The sequence below is a fragment of the Manihot esculenta genome, chromosome 6, assembly GCF_001659605.2.
Source record: "Manihot esculenta cultivar AM560-2 chromosome 6, M.esculenta_v8, whole genome shotgun sequence".
In the NCBI taxonomy this organism is placed as follows: domain Eukaryota; kingdom Viridiplantae; phylum Streptophyta; class Magnoliopsida; order Malpighiales; family Euphorbiaceae; genus Manihot; species Manihot esculenta.
Genome location: NC_035166.2, coordinates 25,494,091 through 25,513,588, shown reverse-complemented (window position 1 = coordinate 25,513,588; position 19,498 = coordinate 25,494,091). Strand labels below are relative to the sequence as shown.

Genomic DNA, 19,498 nt, shown 5'->3' with positions numbered 1-19,498 from the left:
TAGGACACGAATGGTAACAGACAACACATAAAGATTTCAAACGCACAGGACATAATATTTCCATATCAAATATTGATCAAATCTAAGGTCTGAAATTGATAATTAAATATCGCAATCATACATTTGTCTCCACATCTATTTACAAGATGTTTGATCTTCTGTTGCATACTCTTTCTGGACTGGATTCTGCCATCAAAAGCAACACTTTTGTTTTATTGAAATCTCCGTAAACGTATTTGTTATTATGAATTTTATAATTATAATCATTAACTTGATGTCGGGTAATAAAAGAACGGCAATGGTAGATAAAAGAAGACCGAACATTTAATAGTAGAAACTTGCACTGCCAGACATGGAGAACTGGAGATTAAACTATTGGCACTAGCTGTACGTTAATAAATTATTTTTTTTATGCACGCTTAATCATGCAATATTAATATGCTGCGATGATTCTTCAATCTATAGAGCCAGAAAACTATCATCTAGATATTGCCTGGCAAAATCTAAAGAGTTTTTGTATTACTGATACCCTACCAATCTACCGACCATGATTGACCATATCTCCAAGGAAGTAACATTTTGGCTTATGCCGTTGAATAGATCCAGGCTTGTTATACACCAAGCAAAGCTCACTAACACGTGAGAAATGAAATATATATATATATATAAAATAAGAAAAACTATGGGCCCACTAACATTTAAAAGCGTTTGACATTATACAAAGATACGTCGGTAATTACAAATCCATGCTGCTGATGATCATCCAACGTAAGCCGCGCCAAAATGAAACAATTGATGATTTGAGGGATGGGTGAGGTGATGTGTCGGTCTGCGGTTTGAATCTTCAACTGACAGCAAACCTATATAATTATATATATATATATATAGATATGTGTGTGTAATTAATGTTTGGTGCGCTTTTTGTTGAATGCATGTTTGTTAGAAGGGCATATGCCATACACATCCAACCCTTACGCTACGTTTTGTACTGTTAGAAAACAAGGAGGAAATAAAAATAAGTATGGAAAAATAAAAAAATAAAAGTGAAAAAGTAATTTTATTTATAAATAATATTGTAGGATTTTTTGTACACATTGCGAAGGTGCAATGCATCAAGAGGAAAATATTCAGATGAAATAAACATGCATGGGCTGTGCAAGTGCATTATTTTGAGTACTAGCTAGCTGCTAATACGGATTTGAATGAGTGATGGATCATAGATGGTCTGAGCATATCGTGTGAACTTGCAGTAATTAATAATAGTATGTAGAAAAGGGACCCACTAAACACCTGGAATCATCTCTTACCAAATTACAAATACATGCATGCATCCCCATCTAATTAAATACCTGTAATAAATCTTAAATATATAAATAATAATTATAAAAACTTAAAAATTAACATGGAAAGCTTGCATTATAAATTAGCGTCAAATAAACATTTTTCACTCGTGTAAGTACCTTCTCGTGCGTCACTGACTTGGATTCCCAGCACAGATCTTTTATTAAGCATATGTCTCAGAACTGGCCTGGTCGACCTTGAGACATCAGATCAGCTCAAATCTCAGAAGAAAAGAAACCATGTTTCATAACAGTGTCATGATGTATGTGCATGTTTCTGAATGCATCATATATTTGGTTACTTTTCTTTTCTTCCATCCCATCATCGTAGATACTAAATTTAGGGCTCGATCAATAATAATAAATTTTGAAGTCTCAATTTTTAATGAAGTATATTACTGCATGGAATAAAAATAAAAATAAAAATACTAGTTATATATAAATATACTGTTCAGAGAGCATGCGCAATGCATCCAAAGTGTGGGCCAAGTATCGGAATTGGGAAACTGTGGTAGTTGTGGTGCGTATAAATTCTTGGATAGCTCTAGAATATCTATGGACTATAGCATGTGGATCTAGCCCACTTAGTTTTTCTTGCTGTGCTGTATCTTACCCTTCAGCAACTGAGAATTTGGATGATTTCGAACCAAACTTTTTCAACATGAATAATAATTCTTACATGTTTTTTTCTTTTGTACAAGAAATTTCCAAACTACCCTAATAAATACATATAATTAATATCAAATCAAATATTAATAATAATACGAATCCAGGAATAATCAAATGCGATTTGACTTTGGTAAGCATATTTCACTTGCTCCGTCCACCTTCCTCCCTCGGTCTCCAACAGGTCAGAAACCATCCATTTATCGGCGACTGAAAAAGTAGCTTATGAAAGGAACCATGATTTTACAGTATAATTAATTAGTGCTATGTTTTCAAGCTTTTCCTTTTTCTTTTTCTTTTTTTTTTTTACGAAATTGCCATGTGAGAAGAAGTTTTTTATATATATTCTTTTGATTGTTTCAATCATTTGATTTTTGATCGTTGGAAAAAAAAAGGGGGAAAAAAGGCAGTTGTGAGGGCTAATCACACTGAGATGGAGAATTCCAGACAGATTTGGATTGTTAAATCATTTGATGTTTGATCTTTTGAAAAAGTAAAGTTATTTGTGACTTGTGAGGGCCAATAATACTCGGATGGAGCATTCCAGAGAGAATATTGATGGGTGAAAATCATATGAAATATTAATACTTTTTTATAAAATTCATAGTTTTTTTTATGTTATTTGTTAGTTTTAATAATAATATATATAATTTTTTCAACGTTAAAAAACTTTTTTTATTAAAAAAAAATCATAGATATGCTAATAAAATTCAGTACAAGAACTTAGGAAAACATCTGGAGTACTAAGACTGGCGAAAAAATAGGCGATTTTGATAAACTATGAGCTATCATATTACATTTTAGTTTATCCATATATGATTTTATTTAATAAACTTGTTAATTTTAGTAATATTTAGTCATTTTCAATATTGTGAAATTTTTTTTAGTTTGAATTTCAATTCAATTTAATAATATTATGCTCCCTATATTTCAAAATTTTTATTTTTTTATTATCTCAAATTTATTATTTATTTTTTTATATTATAATAATATATAAACCGATTATTATAATTTTATTTTATTTTTAAATTTTTTTTAAATATTTAATAAAATTTAATGTTTAAAATAGATATAATTAGAGTTAATAGATATTATTTTTTTAATAAAATAAAATGGATGAATTGATTATTTTTTTTCTCAATTTTATTAATGGGGCCGGGGAAAGATTACTGATATATTAAATAGAGAGATGAGATAAGACCAGTCAAATGAAGAAAATTGTGGCATATGGAATTTTTGAATATTAAATTTTTTTTTCTAAGAAAAAAGGAAATTGTTTTTATCTCTTCCCTGATCTTTATATAAGCCCGGGGGCCTGTTAGTTTGTCACAGGCCTACTTTTCTTGACTGCTACTTCTGGCTTCCTCAAAGTATCATAATCTCAGCTCTCTTCTATCACTTTCTTCAAAACTTGCAATTTTCAATTCTCCCTCTCTCTCTCTCTCTCTCTCTCTCTCTCAAATGGCAGCCTTTTCAAACCAAAACCACCATTTTCATCTTGACTCTCCTTTCTTGCCAAACACTCCCATTAATCTGCCTGGCTTTATGGAGGGGAACATCAGCACCAACTGTTTTTCCCAATTTTACCCTCCTGAACTTCCCCTTCAAACTCCTCTTGATGTTAGACTTCAGGACACAAATCCTCTTGATCACAGCTCTGTGCTTGGTCTTAGTGATAATGAGCCTTCTGTGACCAAGAAACAGAGCACGGACAACTCTACTGTGGTGGACAAGCTTGAAAGCGGTGAGCAAGTTATCCAGAAGCTGCCTCCTGCGGACAAGAAGAGGAAGCATGCAAATGGATCATCTTCCAATTCTGCTCAGTCAAAGGTGTCAGATGATCAGAATTTTTTACTGATTCACAACTATACTTTGTTAGCTCATATGATCATTAATTAATTTATTGATGGATCAGGATGCTAGAGATGGAAGAAGAAAGAAACAAAAGAAATGCAATATTAGTGAAATGAAAGATGAAGGTAAGAGGCCCAAAGCAGTGAAGAAAGTATCTGAAGAGCCCTCTACAGGCTACATTCATGTAAGAGCTAGGAGGGGCCAAGCAACAGACAGCCACAGCCTTGCAGAGAGGGTACCACAATTAGTTCCCCACTCATGACCTTTAAGAATCTAATAATACAAATTGATTTAGTTTTGAATTTCTCATTTTTCCCCCTCAAAATTTAATTAATTTCTGCAAATGGGTTCCAGGTAAGAAGAGAGAAAATCAGTGAAAGGATGAAGATTTTGCAACAACTTGTTCCTGGATGTGACAAGGTGAAGTAGTATAGTTTCTTTTCCTAATAATTTTTGTCTCTCTCAAAAAAAAAAAAAAAAAATCTTGTACGTTTTCTTTTAGGAGATGTGAGAATCTGACGACTTCGTTTGGTATGGTTTTAAAATAGGTAACTGGAAAGGCCCTCATGTTGGATGAAATTATTAATTATGTCCAGTCTTTACAGAATCAAGTGGAGGTAAATACAAACTATACTTATTAAGAAACAGTATGTTGTGGCTGTGATCATGCTTAGTTATGATCGAGATTGCTTCTGTGTCACTTTCGCAGTTCCTTTCCATGAAGCTTGCTTCTTTTAATCCTTTGCTCCATGACTTTGGATTGAATCTAGATGCACTGATGGTCAGACCATTAGAGGTAATTATAATAATAATAATAAGACAAAGTATAAAATATTACTATGGTCCAACTTTAAAAACGGTGTTTATGATTAAAGCTGATGAGAGATCTTTGTCTCTGACACGAATTTATGCAGGGACTGAGTAGCTTGTCATCATCACCTTCACGTATGCAGCAATGCAACACGACTCGGCCCACAGATTTTGTTGATGCAGCCACAGCCACTACCGCCACCTCCACCTTTGCCACCGCAAATAACTATCCTCTCATTGATAATTCATCAGCAGCATTACTTCAAGAGCAAAGCCCTAGTGACTTCATTCATCAGGTATATACAGACTGCAGTTAGCCTCAAGGCTCCAAGTTATTTAAATAATTATTAATTTAATTACTGATAATTTTTCTAACAAAGACAAAAACATCATTTTCAGGATAGTGGTAGTCTACTGTGGGACGTAGATGAACAAAGACAAAAGTTTCTTAATCCATCTGGTTTCAGCAACAAATTGTGTTCTTTCCAATAAAATAATACCAGATAGAGCTGCCCTACAAATTAACATCTGGTAAGCCTCATGTCCTGTCTCATATAAACATTATAATAATCACAAGACAATAATTCATGATGTGTTTCTCCTTTAATGGATTTATCTGAAATTTTTCCAGCAATGGGATCGACGTCAAAGCCAGAGAGAAATTAAAAAAGAAACACAAAGACATGATAAAAGTCAAAACGTACGAGGGTTCTTTATTTTGTAGTAGCAACAGCATAAGTTCTGATGGAGAGGGCTTCTACTTCTTCAATCAAAGGTTCTGGTTCCAAGTCCAATAATAGTAAAAGTGGCATCTAAAACATGAATAAAGGGCAGCAAAATCAATGGATGAAGATCACAGAGCACATATACAGCCGACCAAATAAGACCAGATCATTTTTTAGATCCATTATTCCTGTCTATTTTGCAACAAACTATGACTGTGAGACTCTTGCCTGCACAAATACCAAGAACCTTGTTTAGTTCCATGGAGAGCTGCTAGCGTAGTATATTTAAGTTGATCGTTATGAAATTGTAATAGAATCCTTGTAGTTACAGTTATTCTGTTATTACGGTTATTTTTACTGTTGCCTTCCGCCTCCTGACTTTGAGAGAGGGCCGGGTAACGGAGATGCTGTTACTGTAATTGACATGACTAGTTATGCAAATTTCTTTTTCTTTTTTTTTGGTATTGTTGGCTCATTCGTGTAGTGGAATCTTCTGTGATTAGGGCTTCCCTTTGTCTTGAAGGTTGTGGACAAAGCATCTAAAAAATGTGGGCTTTATTTAAAAAAAAAAAAAGAACTGTTACATTTACAGCCACTCGCTTGATTTTTTTCTCTTACATGTTGCATCTTAACAGTACTAATTAATAATTGCTCTTTCCAATCATGTAAGATGAGGAACATAAACATTATTGTACATACAAAATTAAACTTATGAACAAAGAGATTATTTTTGAGACAATTTTCACTGGACATAATGAAAGCATGTGTGTAGCTATGGACTACACATGAGATAGATATATGGAATTTGACATCTCAATTGTGTATTTGTGTCTCGCAGCTTCATGATCAATTATATATATATAATCTACTTGAAAAATGGAAAACACAAAAATCAAATGAGTAATAAAATTATACCGACAACAATTGTATTAAATCAAAAGAGACAACAAAACCTGTGTACATGGCAATTCCCTCATAGCAAATAATTTAAAATATATTTATGGAATTATTTTCTCCTGTAATGAAACGGCAACAATACTAAAATATGTTTTTTTTTTTAAATTTTAATTATTTTTAATTTAAAAAAAATTTAAAGTTTAAAAAATTGAAATCTTATATAATTTTGTTAGAATTTATTTGAAGTTTTTCTTATAAACCTCACGTTTGATAGAAATGATTTTATAAAAAAAAAATTTAAATAAATTCTTGTAAAATCAATCGTAATTTTATTTTTATATAGAATTAAAAATTTTTAAATTTTTTTATTTTAAATAAAAATTTGATTAAAAAAAATTTTGAATTGAATTTTTATAAAATTTTTAATTTCAAACGGAATGAAAATGAATAACATTAGAATTTGAGAATAAATTTGCTTATTTCAAAAATAGATTTAGAAACCAAAATAATTATATGAAATATAATTAAAAAAATATATAGAGAGACAAACTTTTATTTCTATATATAAATTATTTTTAAAAATAAAAATATTCACTATTTTATTTTTAAAAATCAGATTAATGTTAACATAAAATTTTCTATATTTATCCTTAACTGTATTTATAAACAAAATAAATGTTTATTTCTCTCTCATCAGGAATTATAAAAATAAACAAAGATCATTTCTTAGAATAAAAAACTTAAGTCTCCAATATGCAGCTGCCGCTTGTCACTTGGTTGCTTCTATAGGTGATAAATTAAGCACGAGTTAATAATCAAAGGCTAATTACATCATCATCAAAAGACTAATCTAATGACATTTCTTGATTACTTCAATCAATCTTTTGATAGGAAATTATTAGTGATGATAAAGGAGGGAATCTACAACTATATATTAATTCTTTGCCTAATTTGATTTATCATTAATTAGTTTTCATCTTATTACAAACAGTAGACACAGACAATCCATGTGGATTTCGCAAGTGATTTGGCTGTTTTTAGAGCTGACCCACAAGTTGATTTGTTGCATAATATTTCCTTTATAGCTTCTAGTGTCGTCGATCTCATGCAGTAACTGTTCTGGCTCTTCTCTTCATTTCCTTTTCTTCGTCTACTGTAAATCTTCCACCTGCTTTGAGTAGTTTCCATCAACCATCATTCATCTTAAAAACAAAAACTCTCAAAAGTTGTTCTCAAAACCATATAAACACAAGTTAATCGTGACCAATGATGATCAATCATGTTGAAAATCGTGGTCCACTGAACCTCAGTTTTTATTTAACCATTGTACGTTTGCCACTTGGCATTTAAACCTGGATCATATGTGAGAGGACACCATTAATTTTTCAGCTTTGCCTTTTCTTTTTCTTTCATCATTTTCTTCAAAATCAAAAAATTTAAATTCTCAAATTTTGCTTTCAAAAAGTACAAGTTGCTAAGTCGATGAAATTAGCAGCTGGAAATTAATCAGCCATGTTTGCAGCTCACCAACTGATCAATCTTCAATTTCCGGGCCCTTTTGCTCTTGTGTAGTTTCTTTCTGTTTCTTTTGTGTTATTCATATTTGGGGTCTCAGTGTTGATTGCTCAAGGGACACTTCCATTCTCTTCCCTTCATTTAATAAATAACCTATAATTCATCCTTACTTGGTTGATTTGTCACCTTCCTGCTGGTGCTGCTACTGCTACTGCAATTTCAGTTTTATTAATTAATTAACACATTAACATCTGAAACTTCTTCTCTTAGGGCAGCATGCACGCTTGTCAGAAAATAAGGGCATCCTCCAGTAAGAGCATATCAATATAGCCGGTGGTCCAAAATTTCAAGCTTTTATTGCATCAAACTAACCTTCCACCAACTGCTTAATAAATGTTTCCAAGAACCATAATGCTGGAAATAGCTAAGAAAATGGACCAATATAATTAAAGCAATATGCTTCAAAATTTTAAGTATTTGATGTCGACGCTCAATACTATATCTACTTCAAATTTATTACTAATTTTACACTATAAATCATTAATAATACATAAAAACAATAAGTTATCGACAATATTTAATGAATTTTAGTAAAGATAACATTATTAGCTCAATAATTAATAAGATGATAATAGTTCTCGACAACCTCAAATCTCATCTAGTTATGAATTGAAGATTAGATGAGTTTGTAAGTACGTAGTCTTATATGCATGTGTCTTCTCACCATTGTCTCCTTTCTCCAAATGTATTAAACATGTTGTCCCCCCTGATTTGCAAGCAAAAGCATTGGCGTGTGCAATTAATAGTCTTTCTTTGCTCATGTCAAATCATCAGATGACTCGTCCATCCATAGCTAATTTGCCATGCCAACCTCCTTGTATTTCTATTGCCATCCCATGTCTTGTAAAATCAAATTATTGAGATGGAGATTTATCTTTTAATTTCTGCCTAAACAATTAGCTTCAGACTTTAAATCATTTGTCTTCTTGTTTCTATCTTCCGTCTATGATATGCCACGCACACGTATACCTAGAGAGTTCCTTTTCTTTTATGATGATAATCACATCATGCATGATCCATCAATATTTTATTAATTAATAAGTTTGATGGACTATTTAAATTTAAAAAATAATTTAATTTTAAAAAGTGTAAATTTAATGGGTAATAAATTAAATAATTTAAATTTAAAAATACTTAAATATAAATAAGTATTATTTTTATAGATAATAAGTTAGATTATTTAAATTTTAAAAAATAAAATAAAAATATTAATCAGTTAAATTATTTAATTTAAAAATAAATAAATATTATATTAAATTAATATATTACTCTAATAATATTATTTTTTATAAGTTTGTATATCACAATAAGTTTTTTCTACCATAAATATTATTAAAAACTAAATTCATAATATAATAAGAAATAAATTATTAATCGATTCATCGTTAACTATATGATAGATATATTTTTAAATATTAAAAATAAAATTATTATTAATATATTTTAATTAATAAAAAAATAAGTTATAATTTAATTATAATATTTTATTAATTTTTTATAAATTTTTAAATATATATTTATTTTATATATCTTATTTAATTTATATATTTTATTTTTATTAACTATTCATTAAAATTAAATCCAAAATAAAATTTCTATATCCGTCATGAATATATAAATATTAATCGAAAACGTGTTGAGTGAAAAATTAGTTGTAGCATGATAGAAGCATCTGACCCTAATTAAAAACAAGAGACCATTTTCAGTCTCCGAGTGATGGGTAGGAGTATACTGTATCGGACCCTGAAATTTAGTTTAGAGAATCTAATTTAACTAAATAATTAAAATAAATAAAATATACTATTTTTTTCGTTTCATTATTTTATAATTTTTTTATTATTATCTAAAAATTATTTTTCACTTTTTTATTATAATAATATATAATTAATTATTATAATTTTATGTTGTTTTCAAATTAATTTATTAATAATTATTATTATTTTAAATAAATATTTAAAATATTTTTTAATATTTAATAAAATTTAATAGTTTTAAAATGGATATAATTGTAAAGGCAATAAAATAAATTATTTTTTCAATACATATGAAAAATCAAAATAAATAAAAATTATAAAATAGAAAAATATAAAATAAATATGTATTTAAAAAATAAATTTTTATAAAAATAAATAAAATATTATAATTAAATTATAATTATTCTCGTCTATTTTTTATTAATTAAAATATATTTTTAATGATATTATTATTAACATTATATTTTTCAATATAAATTATTCATTCATTATTTATAATTCATTATAAAATTAATTTTTAATAATATTTACGATAAAAAATATATTTCCATTATAATTTTAATATGCAAATCCATAAAAAAAAATAATACTAGTAAAATAATATATATGATTTACTATTAAAATTTATTTAAAAAAAATAAATATTTTTACCCATTAAATTTTATTTTTATATAATTTTAATCATATAAATAAATCAATAATTAAGTGAGATAAATAAAAAATTATTATTTAATAATAAAAATAGTATATAAAATTAAATTAAATAATAAATAAATAACTTAAATGAAAATTTATATTTTAAATCTTGAAAATGAAAAATAAATTTTTTGAATTAAAAAATAATAGAAAAATAAAGAATTAAATAGTAAAAAGTTTTTAATAAATAAATTAAAGAGTTTAATTTTATAAAATATAGTAATAATTTAATTAAATAATTTTAAAATAAAAATAAATTGATAATTTTTAAAAATATATAGAAATCTAATAATTTTAGGAAAAATTATCGATATTTTAAAAAAATTTCAAAAATTTCAGAACCCTTAGACTGGGGCTGTCACTCCGCGGACAGGACAGTGCTTGCTCAATCGCATGAAAATGGCAGTGCCCCCAAATCTATGCATAGTCACCTTAGGCTTCCTGTTTGAACCGTCCTTCTCAAACTCAGAAATCCCACCATAAAAAGTTGACTTCAACAGTTAAATGTAACCCCCGCTCTCTCTCTTTACTTCATTTCATTGAGCACAAGTTTCGGAATGATTGTGGCTCTGTTTATTGGGATAATTTAGTAAGGAAAGATTTAAATTTTCTGTAAATATGAAATGCTAATTTGTTTGATTGGTATGATTTTATAATTTTTTTAAAAATTATTTGTAAATTTCTCTCTTAACCTAACTAATTTAAGTTATTTTTCTTATTTTTTATTTTATTTATTTATTTTTTATAATTTAATAGTTAAGAAAAAATTAATAGATAATGATGCGTGAAAAAATTTATAATATAATTTAATTTCATTTAAATAAAAAAAGAAATTAATTAAATTAAATATAAATATTTTTTATATTTTATAATAAATTTTATTATTATTATAAAAAATATATATTGATTATTATGTGAGTTGAATATTTATATTTTTTAAAATTTAAGTTTTTTATTAATATATAATATTAAATTAAATATTAATATTTTAAATATTATACATATATTTAAGTAAAAATATTTATGATACTTTTATAGTCACACTCCATTTATTTTCTAAAAATTTAATATACCAATTAAATGTATTTATATTATACTTTCTAAAAAATAATTTTTACTTTTCAAAAAAATAATTTCTCCGAAACTATATTATTTTAAACCAAATGAGGTCTATATGGTCATTTACAAAATATATATATTTAAAAAAATAAGAGAAAAAGAAAATAGTAAGTTTGGTGAGGGAGGTTCGGGGCAATATGGGCCTTTTACATCTTACAAAATAAATGGCGAAAAAAATGTGCAAAATGTAATGGGGCCTTTTGTTATAGGAGTAGCTGTACCTACTACTAATTTAAACTTTCTACTTTATTCGTATACGTCAACGTTTAATGAAATACATGCATGGAAGGATTCTTTATTCATATTATTAAACATCCATTAACATTTCTATTATAATTCTGCCATATAGTATAATCATAATCTCAACCATTTCCATCTATTCTCAATATATTTTCAAAGGAAAAATATTATTAAAATTTAAATTTATAGTTAATTTCAGCTATAAATATACGTGTAAATATATAATTTTTTTTTGAAATAAAAATTAAAAATTGAAAAAATATAATTTGAGACTTTTCAAATTATATTCAAATATCTTTACTATCAGATTAAGTCTGTAAATATTATACACATGTAATTTATATTAGTTTATGGAGAATTTGTTGAAATTTATCATATGTCTTTCATTTTTATTAGTAATAAACATTATATCTTTCATTTTTATTATTCTATTTTATTATTTTTATTGCAATTAATTTATAAATATTTAATTCTTAAAACAGTAACAGATTTTAGAATTTTTTTTTAAATCTTGAAACGGTAAAAGGTTCTAAATTTTTTTATAAGTGTTGTTAATTGTGTAATTTTTTAGGATTTTTATAATAATAAAAATAATAAAATAAAATGATAAATATAAAAGATATAATGTGATATTGTAAATAAATTAAGATAATTAATATTTATAATAACATTAATATAATTTTTATAATTATATTTATATAAATTTAATATATAATTAAATAAATTAAATTAATAAAATATAATATAATAATTAATTAAACAAAAATTAAATTTATCATTTAAATTGATTGAAGTACGAAATGCGGTTTGCAATTTTAAAATGCGGTAATATAATTTTTTTTTAATATAAAAGCGGGGTAGTCAGCTTTCATTTTTTGTTCGGAAATTTTTTTTTTCCGAAGAGTTTGAGAATTTTTTTTTTTTTAATTTAAGATGATAAAAATTTCATGTTTTCAAGTGTTTCGACACATACAAAATATATATATATATATATATATATATATATATATATATATGAATTGAAAATGTATATCGTAGATGATTAGTAATAACATTTGCACTTGCATACCATTTTTTTTCCTTGCCAATATTGACTTAATTTAATGGTATAACATTTACAAATCGATCTTTGTTGTTTATAATTTGTCCTTAATAGAATTTTAAATATTCGTAAAAAAAAAACTTATTTTCCTCTAATTAGTGATGATCTATATAATATATTTGCTTTTGTTTTATTGGAGGTTGAAAAAAAAAGTTTGTATCATATGTTCAATTGGCACATGGTCGATGGAGGTCAATGGTTGGATAATTAAATTTTTATTTAAATTTAATTGAAATCAGATGGAACTGTGAATTTAAATCAGTGGGTTCTAATTTTATGTCAGAGGAGAAAGCCGGTTAAATTTTAATTCAATTTATGAATTAGAACCGATTAAATTTTAAATTTAATTGATTCAATTCCAATTTAATTCCCTTTTCAAATCAGACTATAGCAATGTCTATTGTTATGGGGGACCATTGGCAAAATAGTTGGGACAGCGCAGCCTATGGCTGCGTTGTTGAGGACGACGAGGTCCCCTTGGCAAGAGAGGAGCAAGCCCGCATGGCAGTCTGGGCAAAGGCCCCATGGTTATTGAATTGCTTTGTCTTCTTTGTTTTTTAGAGATATGAAGAAGAAGGATGACGTTACTTCAATTTGGTGGTGTCCTCATCGATTTGTTGCTCCTGCATGGGTTGTCCAACAAATTAGCGGGATTATGTTGCAATAATATTGACAAACAATAATATATGGAGCAATTTTTATTATTTTTAATCACTTTCATAGAAAAAGATGATATTGACTCTTATCGAGTCGTGAATTGTTATCTAATAGAAATTTGTTTTAATTAACAGGAAAAAATGACATTAACTTTTATTAAATCATGAATTATCACTTGGTATAAATTGATATTATGAATAATTGAGAAAAAAAAGTAAAAATTATAGTATAATATTGAAGAGATTAATTAAGTTGAGATGTATATATCTTTTTTTTTTAATTTTCTTAAAGAAGATTTAATTACAATAAATGAATCTCACCATCCATTATTCAAGGAAAAATTAAATTTCTATGGATGAACATTCACATATATAAGTGATATGCCAAATCTATTGTAGATTTGCCATTGCTGAAATATATACTGTATAGAAATGGTAGAAAACTCAATTCATTTATAGGTAACCTAAATAAACACAAGTTAAAGTCTTAATTCAATAAAAATTAAAGTACTCGAGTTATTTTCAGAATAAAAATAAGTTATTTATTAAAACAGTAAAGAATGCATTATGGGTTTTTTTTCAATTAAGAAACCGTTGCAAGTTGCATACAATTCAACTTCAAGCTCCCTACTGCAACAAGAATCAAGGGACCATATAATACAACCTGAGCAACTGTCTGCTTTAGACATAAAACATAGTATCATGGGGTGTTTTTTTCCCTTTGTGTACACAACAATTCCAGGGAGAGAAAAAAAAAAAAGAGAGAGAGAGACATTATTGGAGGGCAAATGTGAAGTGAAAACCATGCATGCTCCTTGGACAGCAAACATATACGTACAAGATGCAAAACATTTTCAAAATGGTCCCCTTCATGGCCTTTAATATTTTTGGGCAGGGCAGGGCAGGAGCTAGAGTTGGGCTAAGCAATGGATTCCAGTGGTGAAAGTGGCCTAATTAAGGTTCTGAAAATGAGAAATTTATTGTGAAAAGGACGAAAGAATGAGCATATATTGTCATCGTCTTCCCATTGATGCCCATTCCGTCAATAGTGTAATGGCTTTGGTGTGTTAGACGAGCATGCATGCACCAAAACAGTATCAGTACAAATTTATCTTTAATACTTGATATGGATATCAGAGGAGCTCTGTTTTTGTGGTCCTTCGACCATCTTCTCTCTATCGTCTAAATCATTCCTCTCTAGTCTCTTCTTGTCTTGGAAAAATCTCCACTCACATGGCTGTATTCAATTATTAATTTCTTCTTTGTTTTTATCTCCAAAGCTTTTCAAGAAAATAAAAACTATTTTCAGTTGATCGAAGAGAAAGTTGATTGATGATTTCATTTGAATTAAATAAAGAAAGTTTACAAAATTTATGGTAATATGAGGGCGAGGACGAGGACAAGCAACTCAAATCTTAAGCCGTTCTTGATCAATCTCAAATTTTAAAATTAAAACTTTAGGCTAAGCCCAATGGAGAGAGAGCCCAATTAACCAGAAAATTCTATTGGGCTCACTAGACCTTGGGTTGGAGGAGCAAAGTTGGGCGTCCTCTAAGTCTTACCCTTGGGCTGGACAAAGATCGGAAATAATACATGGGCTCTCATATCCAGTTACCGAAAAAAGCCTGGTCATACTAAACGGCGGCGTTTCTCTGATAAAAAATAACGTGCGAGTAATTTTCCTGAAATTTATACCACTTGACACAGGGCGTCTTCGTTTTTGAGTTTTGATTTTCCAAACTGGTAGATGGGGCTTTTTGCCATCTGGCCTCTCGGCGATCCTCATCTATATCGCCGGCGTTTCCAATCTAAGTACTTTTCCATGTGAATGCACATGTGAACTCTCGGCGTTGTTAAGGACTTATTTTTTAATCTATACGATTATGTAGATGTGAATGAAAATGTAGAAGCACTGGAGTCTATTCAGAGCAGTTTCCGGAAGTGCGTGGTAATTCTTTAGTACTGTCACTATTGTATATTTCGAAATGCAGCTTTAGGGCTATTCAATAAGCCTTGAGTGGCTGTTTTATATAGCTTTCTATTTATAATTCTAATGAACTCAAACATATTTCTTCTGCTTTTCTTTAGCTGCCTTACACTTCATTTGGTAATTATTATAATTTATTTTTCTCTTTTTTTCTTCCCGAGAAAGTTCCAATAAACGATCCTATGTATCTCATGTTAGGTGCATCCTTTGGTTCAGCTGCAAGGAAAATCAGCCTCAAGGCTCTTGAATTTTGCTCTTTCTATTTGTGAGACAGTTCAATTGTATGGTTTTACTGTGGATCCAGGAGACAAGGAATGGTATTCTCCAACATTTAATACTCCAATAGAATTGTTTATAGACATTTTTGCTCAAATTATCTGACCAATGAACTTTAAAATATTCTTTTGAGGACCAAGTATTCCTTAAGTGTCTTGACAATGTCATACTCCTCTGCATAGAAGGGCTTAATACCAGAAGATGAAGTGTTTGTGAGTAAGCCTACATGAAGTTCTCTCTTTTATGTGCTGAAAAGCCTTTTAATCTCGGCTAATCCAACAATCATAAGGATCTAAAGTTACTGTTTATTGTCCTAGATAGGCATACTATATGGAATGTTTGATTTGAGTGCTGAGACTTAAATTATGTACACTACTAAGCTTACTAGACAATACTGCTAGAATCTCAAATAATTTTTTTCCCTAGTAAGAGAACTTCCTATGCTATGCAGTTGAAGTGAAATAATCATATTTGCTGTTTGTTTTGTAATTTTTATTTTTTTAAGCTTATTAAAATCCATTCTCCAATGCAAGCTGATCCAAGTCGTGTAGTGCAATGAGTACCAAGCTCAAGCACAATTAGGGCTGCTAGAGTTGCGTATGAGAAATTGTTGGGGTAGCCTGTCATGACTTCTATTTTATAGTTTATTGTTTTTCATAATATTTTCAATGAAATAGCTAAATTACATTACAGATTTTGTAATTTTTTCTTGTAATCTGATTCAGATGCGCAGTTGATTATCTTGAAATACAATTGCACAATTTGGCTGGTATTAGGAAAATGAATGTTGAATTTTTAATAATTTCATGCAGTGGATATAATTAGAATATTTATTCGGATGGTTTTTTTTATGAAATTGGTCTTGTTAGGTATGGAACTATTTCCTAAGTCAGTGATCATAACTTATGTTAGTGGTTTTCTCCTACGTTGTGGTGTGTCGAAGATAGATGCTTTGATGTTAGATCTTAGTATTAGGCTTTTACAAAGAGAAATCTAGAGACAGGAAAAAATCATTTGAATTTGGAAGCCTTAAAGATGATGGGTTAATAGTTTTCAGCTGTGTAATCCACTTCTTTTTTTGAATGCTTGGAAATTGCAAAATTCACTGATTAAATGTCCTTGGCATAAATGAGTCGACATGCAGTTGGTGCCTCAACTTTTAATGCCTGTTTTAGTGTATGTTTTTTCATAAAAATTGGCTTCATTAAACTTTCAACCCTACAAAGCAGAGGAAACTTGGCAGACAAAAATTCACTACTTGGTAGTTACTGCAAGGGAAACTCTGCCTGATTATCTCTCGATTTTTCCTGGGATGTCAATGTTGATATATGCTTGGATCCATCGTAAAAATTCTCCTTCTCTATCGGTGAATTTTCTCTTGGTAAAGTATATAGATATTGATAGTTGTTTATTTATTTATTTTTAAAATTTTGAGAGCATGTAGATCTTGTTAGTTAAAAATGCTTCTTTTTTGGGCACTGATTGCGTTTATGTTGCAGGAAGTATGGAGCAGGATCTAGAGACCACTGGCATGTTCTATTAGAAAGAAGCAAGTTAAAAGGTCTACGGCTATTTCAAATCTCAGAAAAATAGCTGATCGATCATCAAAAATTTGTTAGAAGGAATAACAAAGTATACTTTGAAGCAGTCATTCGACATAGTTTGTGATAACATATAAATTTAAAAAATTAGGACTCGTTAAGACCATTATACTTGTACACGTGATTCAGAAGGGTCGTGCGAATTTTTCTATCTGGTCGGACTGGACAATAGGAAGTCCGGCCCACTAAGTATGAAGAATCCGACTACCAACACTCCTGATTTTATCAAAATCCGAAAGACCGACCTTTTCAAACCTTAATCGACCTCTTCAAAGTCCAGAGAGGACGGGTAAACCTCTTCAAAACCCATACTACAATAAAATTCTGAACGCAAATATGGCCGACCTTAATGACAAAAAGAAACTCACCTCTATATAGGTCAGATGAAACAAGTATAACCTGATAAAGTTAGGGTAAGGATGCCGGGTAAGGATGCCGACCTCCGACGCACTGGTCGTCTCCTTGATATGGCACTAAAATCATAAATGTGCTTGCAAAAGGTACAAACCAGCTAGTTCTCCATTTCTTATCCTATCGCCCATCATTAATATGCGCCTTGCCGAAAAGCATCATTGCCTAATCCGATGGAGACAGGGCACAAATAGCGTCAGAATGATCAGAGATATATATATCATTGAGCTAATCTAAAAGGACGGGCATTTTCTTCTTCTCTAAGGAGAAAACCCTCTCTCTTTCACCGACACACAGAGAGAAACCCTAAGACCCATCCTCCCTTTTTCGGGAGCTCTCTTTCATCAAGTGGTGTCGTCTATGGGAACGAAGGAGTCTATCTTGTTGCCGAAGTTTTTAAACAAAACCCATTGAAATCCACATAGTAAATTAAGAAAAGCTAATGGCCAAACAACAAGAAAGACCAAAGGGAAGAGAGATAGTGAAAGATCCGAGAATCATCGGCTGCATCTAAAAGCCATACGGTAAAAATCAGATAGAGGAAGATGTTGATATGAGGAGGAAGAGCAACACAAGGGTGATCCATCAATCATGGAAGAAAAGTGAAGTGCATGAGTCATCGAAGCTGTACAATTATTTTTTTTAGCTCAAAGTATTTTTGCTATCATGACCTAGTCACAAAATTTACAATTTTAGATGAAAATCCTGTGTATATGAACCTGAACACTATAGTATACTAAAGTAGTTTAAAAAGCCCTCATCTTTGATTAATTTTAGCATGAATTCATTGAGAAAGGGATTATTTGTTTAAAGCATGATGCTATATGATTTGAAAGCTGTAAAGTGATTTATGCATGAGATTATTCACAATGAGTAACCTCGTTACATATATGTTGTACATGTTTTTATTTTGCAGATAAGTTTTAAAAACATAAGAAAAGAACCCAACCACGACAGGTGCCAACCTCGTAAATAGACCCCTGGCACCAATAAGTCGAGTTGAGAACTCAATCAAGAAGACCCAACCATGGCTGGTGCCGGCCTTGGAAATAGACCCTTTGCACCATTAAATCGAGTTGAGGAATCAAATGAAGAAGCCTAACCACGGCAGGTGCATACCTTGGAAATAGACTCCTGGACCACTAAGCCGAGTTGAGGAATCAAATCAAGAAACCCAACGACGGTAGGTGCCGACCTCAAAAATAGACTTGTTATGGGCCCTTAAATAGAATCTCGTCACAGGTTGATTAACTGGAAAATCCTCCTCTCGACAGATTGATTTTCCCTTGTTAATGTTTTTGCTTTTCTTTGATAAACCTATTGTGAAATAAATTGAGAACTCGTTTGAGAGAATTCTCAGATCTCATAAACTGATGAATAATTTTTTCTAAATGTCTTATTCAATGATTTCAAGTGCCTTTTTATAGTGAAGGCTACATACAGATTACATCAACATTTGAATTCAAAATACTTTCTATCTTCCATTTAAATTTAAAATTTAAAAATTAAACTAAAGATAGCAAATAAAAAATCAAATTAGAGATGTTGCAACTACTTTGATCAAAATCTATCAAATAGAAGGATAATGTATATATGTAACATTACCCCCTTCTCGGAGAAAAAACTTGTTCTCAAGCTTGTCCCTAGTCATCTGATTAAATAATAGGAGGCTCTAGATTCTTTAACTCCACCCAAAATAATTTTTTGCGATGATAGTTAAAAGAATATGTCTCATCACAGTTGTAGCAAAGGCCTTAAGCTTGACGTTCAGCCATTTCTGCCCTACTAA

The 19,498-nt window shown here is 29.5% G+C and overlaps 1 protein-coding gene across 1 annotated transcript; it reads left to right on the top strand.

The window, feature by feature from the left end:
- Positions 1–3,317: 3,317 nt before the first annotated feature.
- On the top strand, positions 3,318–5,859 carry LOC110616901 (transcription factor bHLH137). Its single transcript, XM_021759420.2, has 8 exons — positions 3,318–3,836; positions 3,922–4,095; positions 4,215–4,280; positions 4,409–4,477; positions 4,570–4,656; positions 4,775–4,966; positions 5,070–5,201; positions 5,302–5,859. Exons 1-7 carry the CDS (start codon positions 3,468–3,470, stop codon positions 5,160–5,162), a joined length of 1,050 nt encoding a protein of 349 aa, XP_021615112.1. The 5' UTR covers positions 3,318–3,467; the 3' UTR covers positions 5,163–5,201; positions 5,302–5,859.
- Positions 5,860–19,498: the final 13,639 nt, after the last annotated feature.

What these genes read in the sequence shown, in the direction of transcription:
- LOC110616901 (XM_021759420.2), top strand. Translation starts at nt 3,468, where the DNA reads ATGGCAGCCTTTTCAAACCAAAACCACCATTTTCATCTTGACTCTCCT. An exon ending in GCCACAGCCTTGCAGAGAGG is followed by an intron (nt 4,096 to 4,214) that starts GTACCACAATTA and finishes AATGGGTTCCAG; the next exon opens with GTAAGAAGAGAGAAAATCAG. An exon ending in CTAGTGACTTCATTCATCAG is followed by an intron (nt 4,967 to 5,069) that starts GTATATACAGAC and finishes CATCATTTTCAG; the next exon opens with GATAGTGGTAGTCTACTGTG.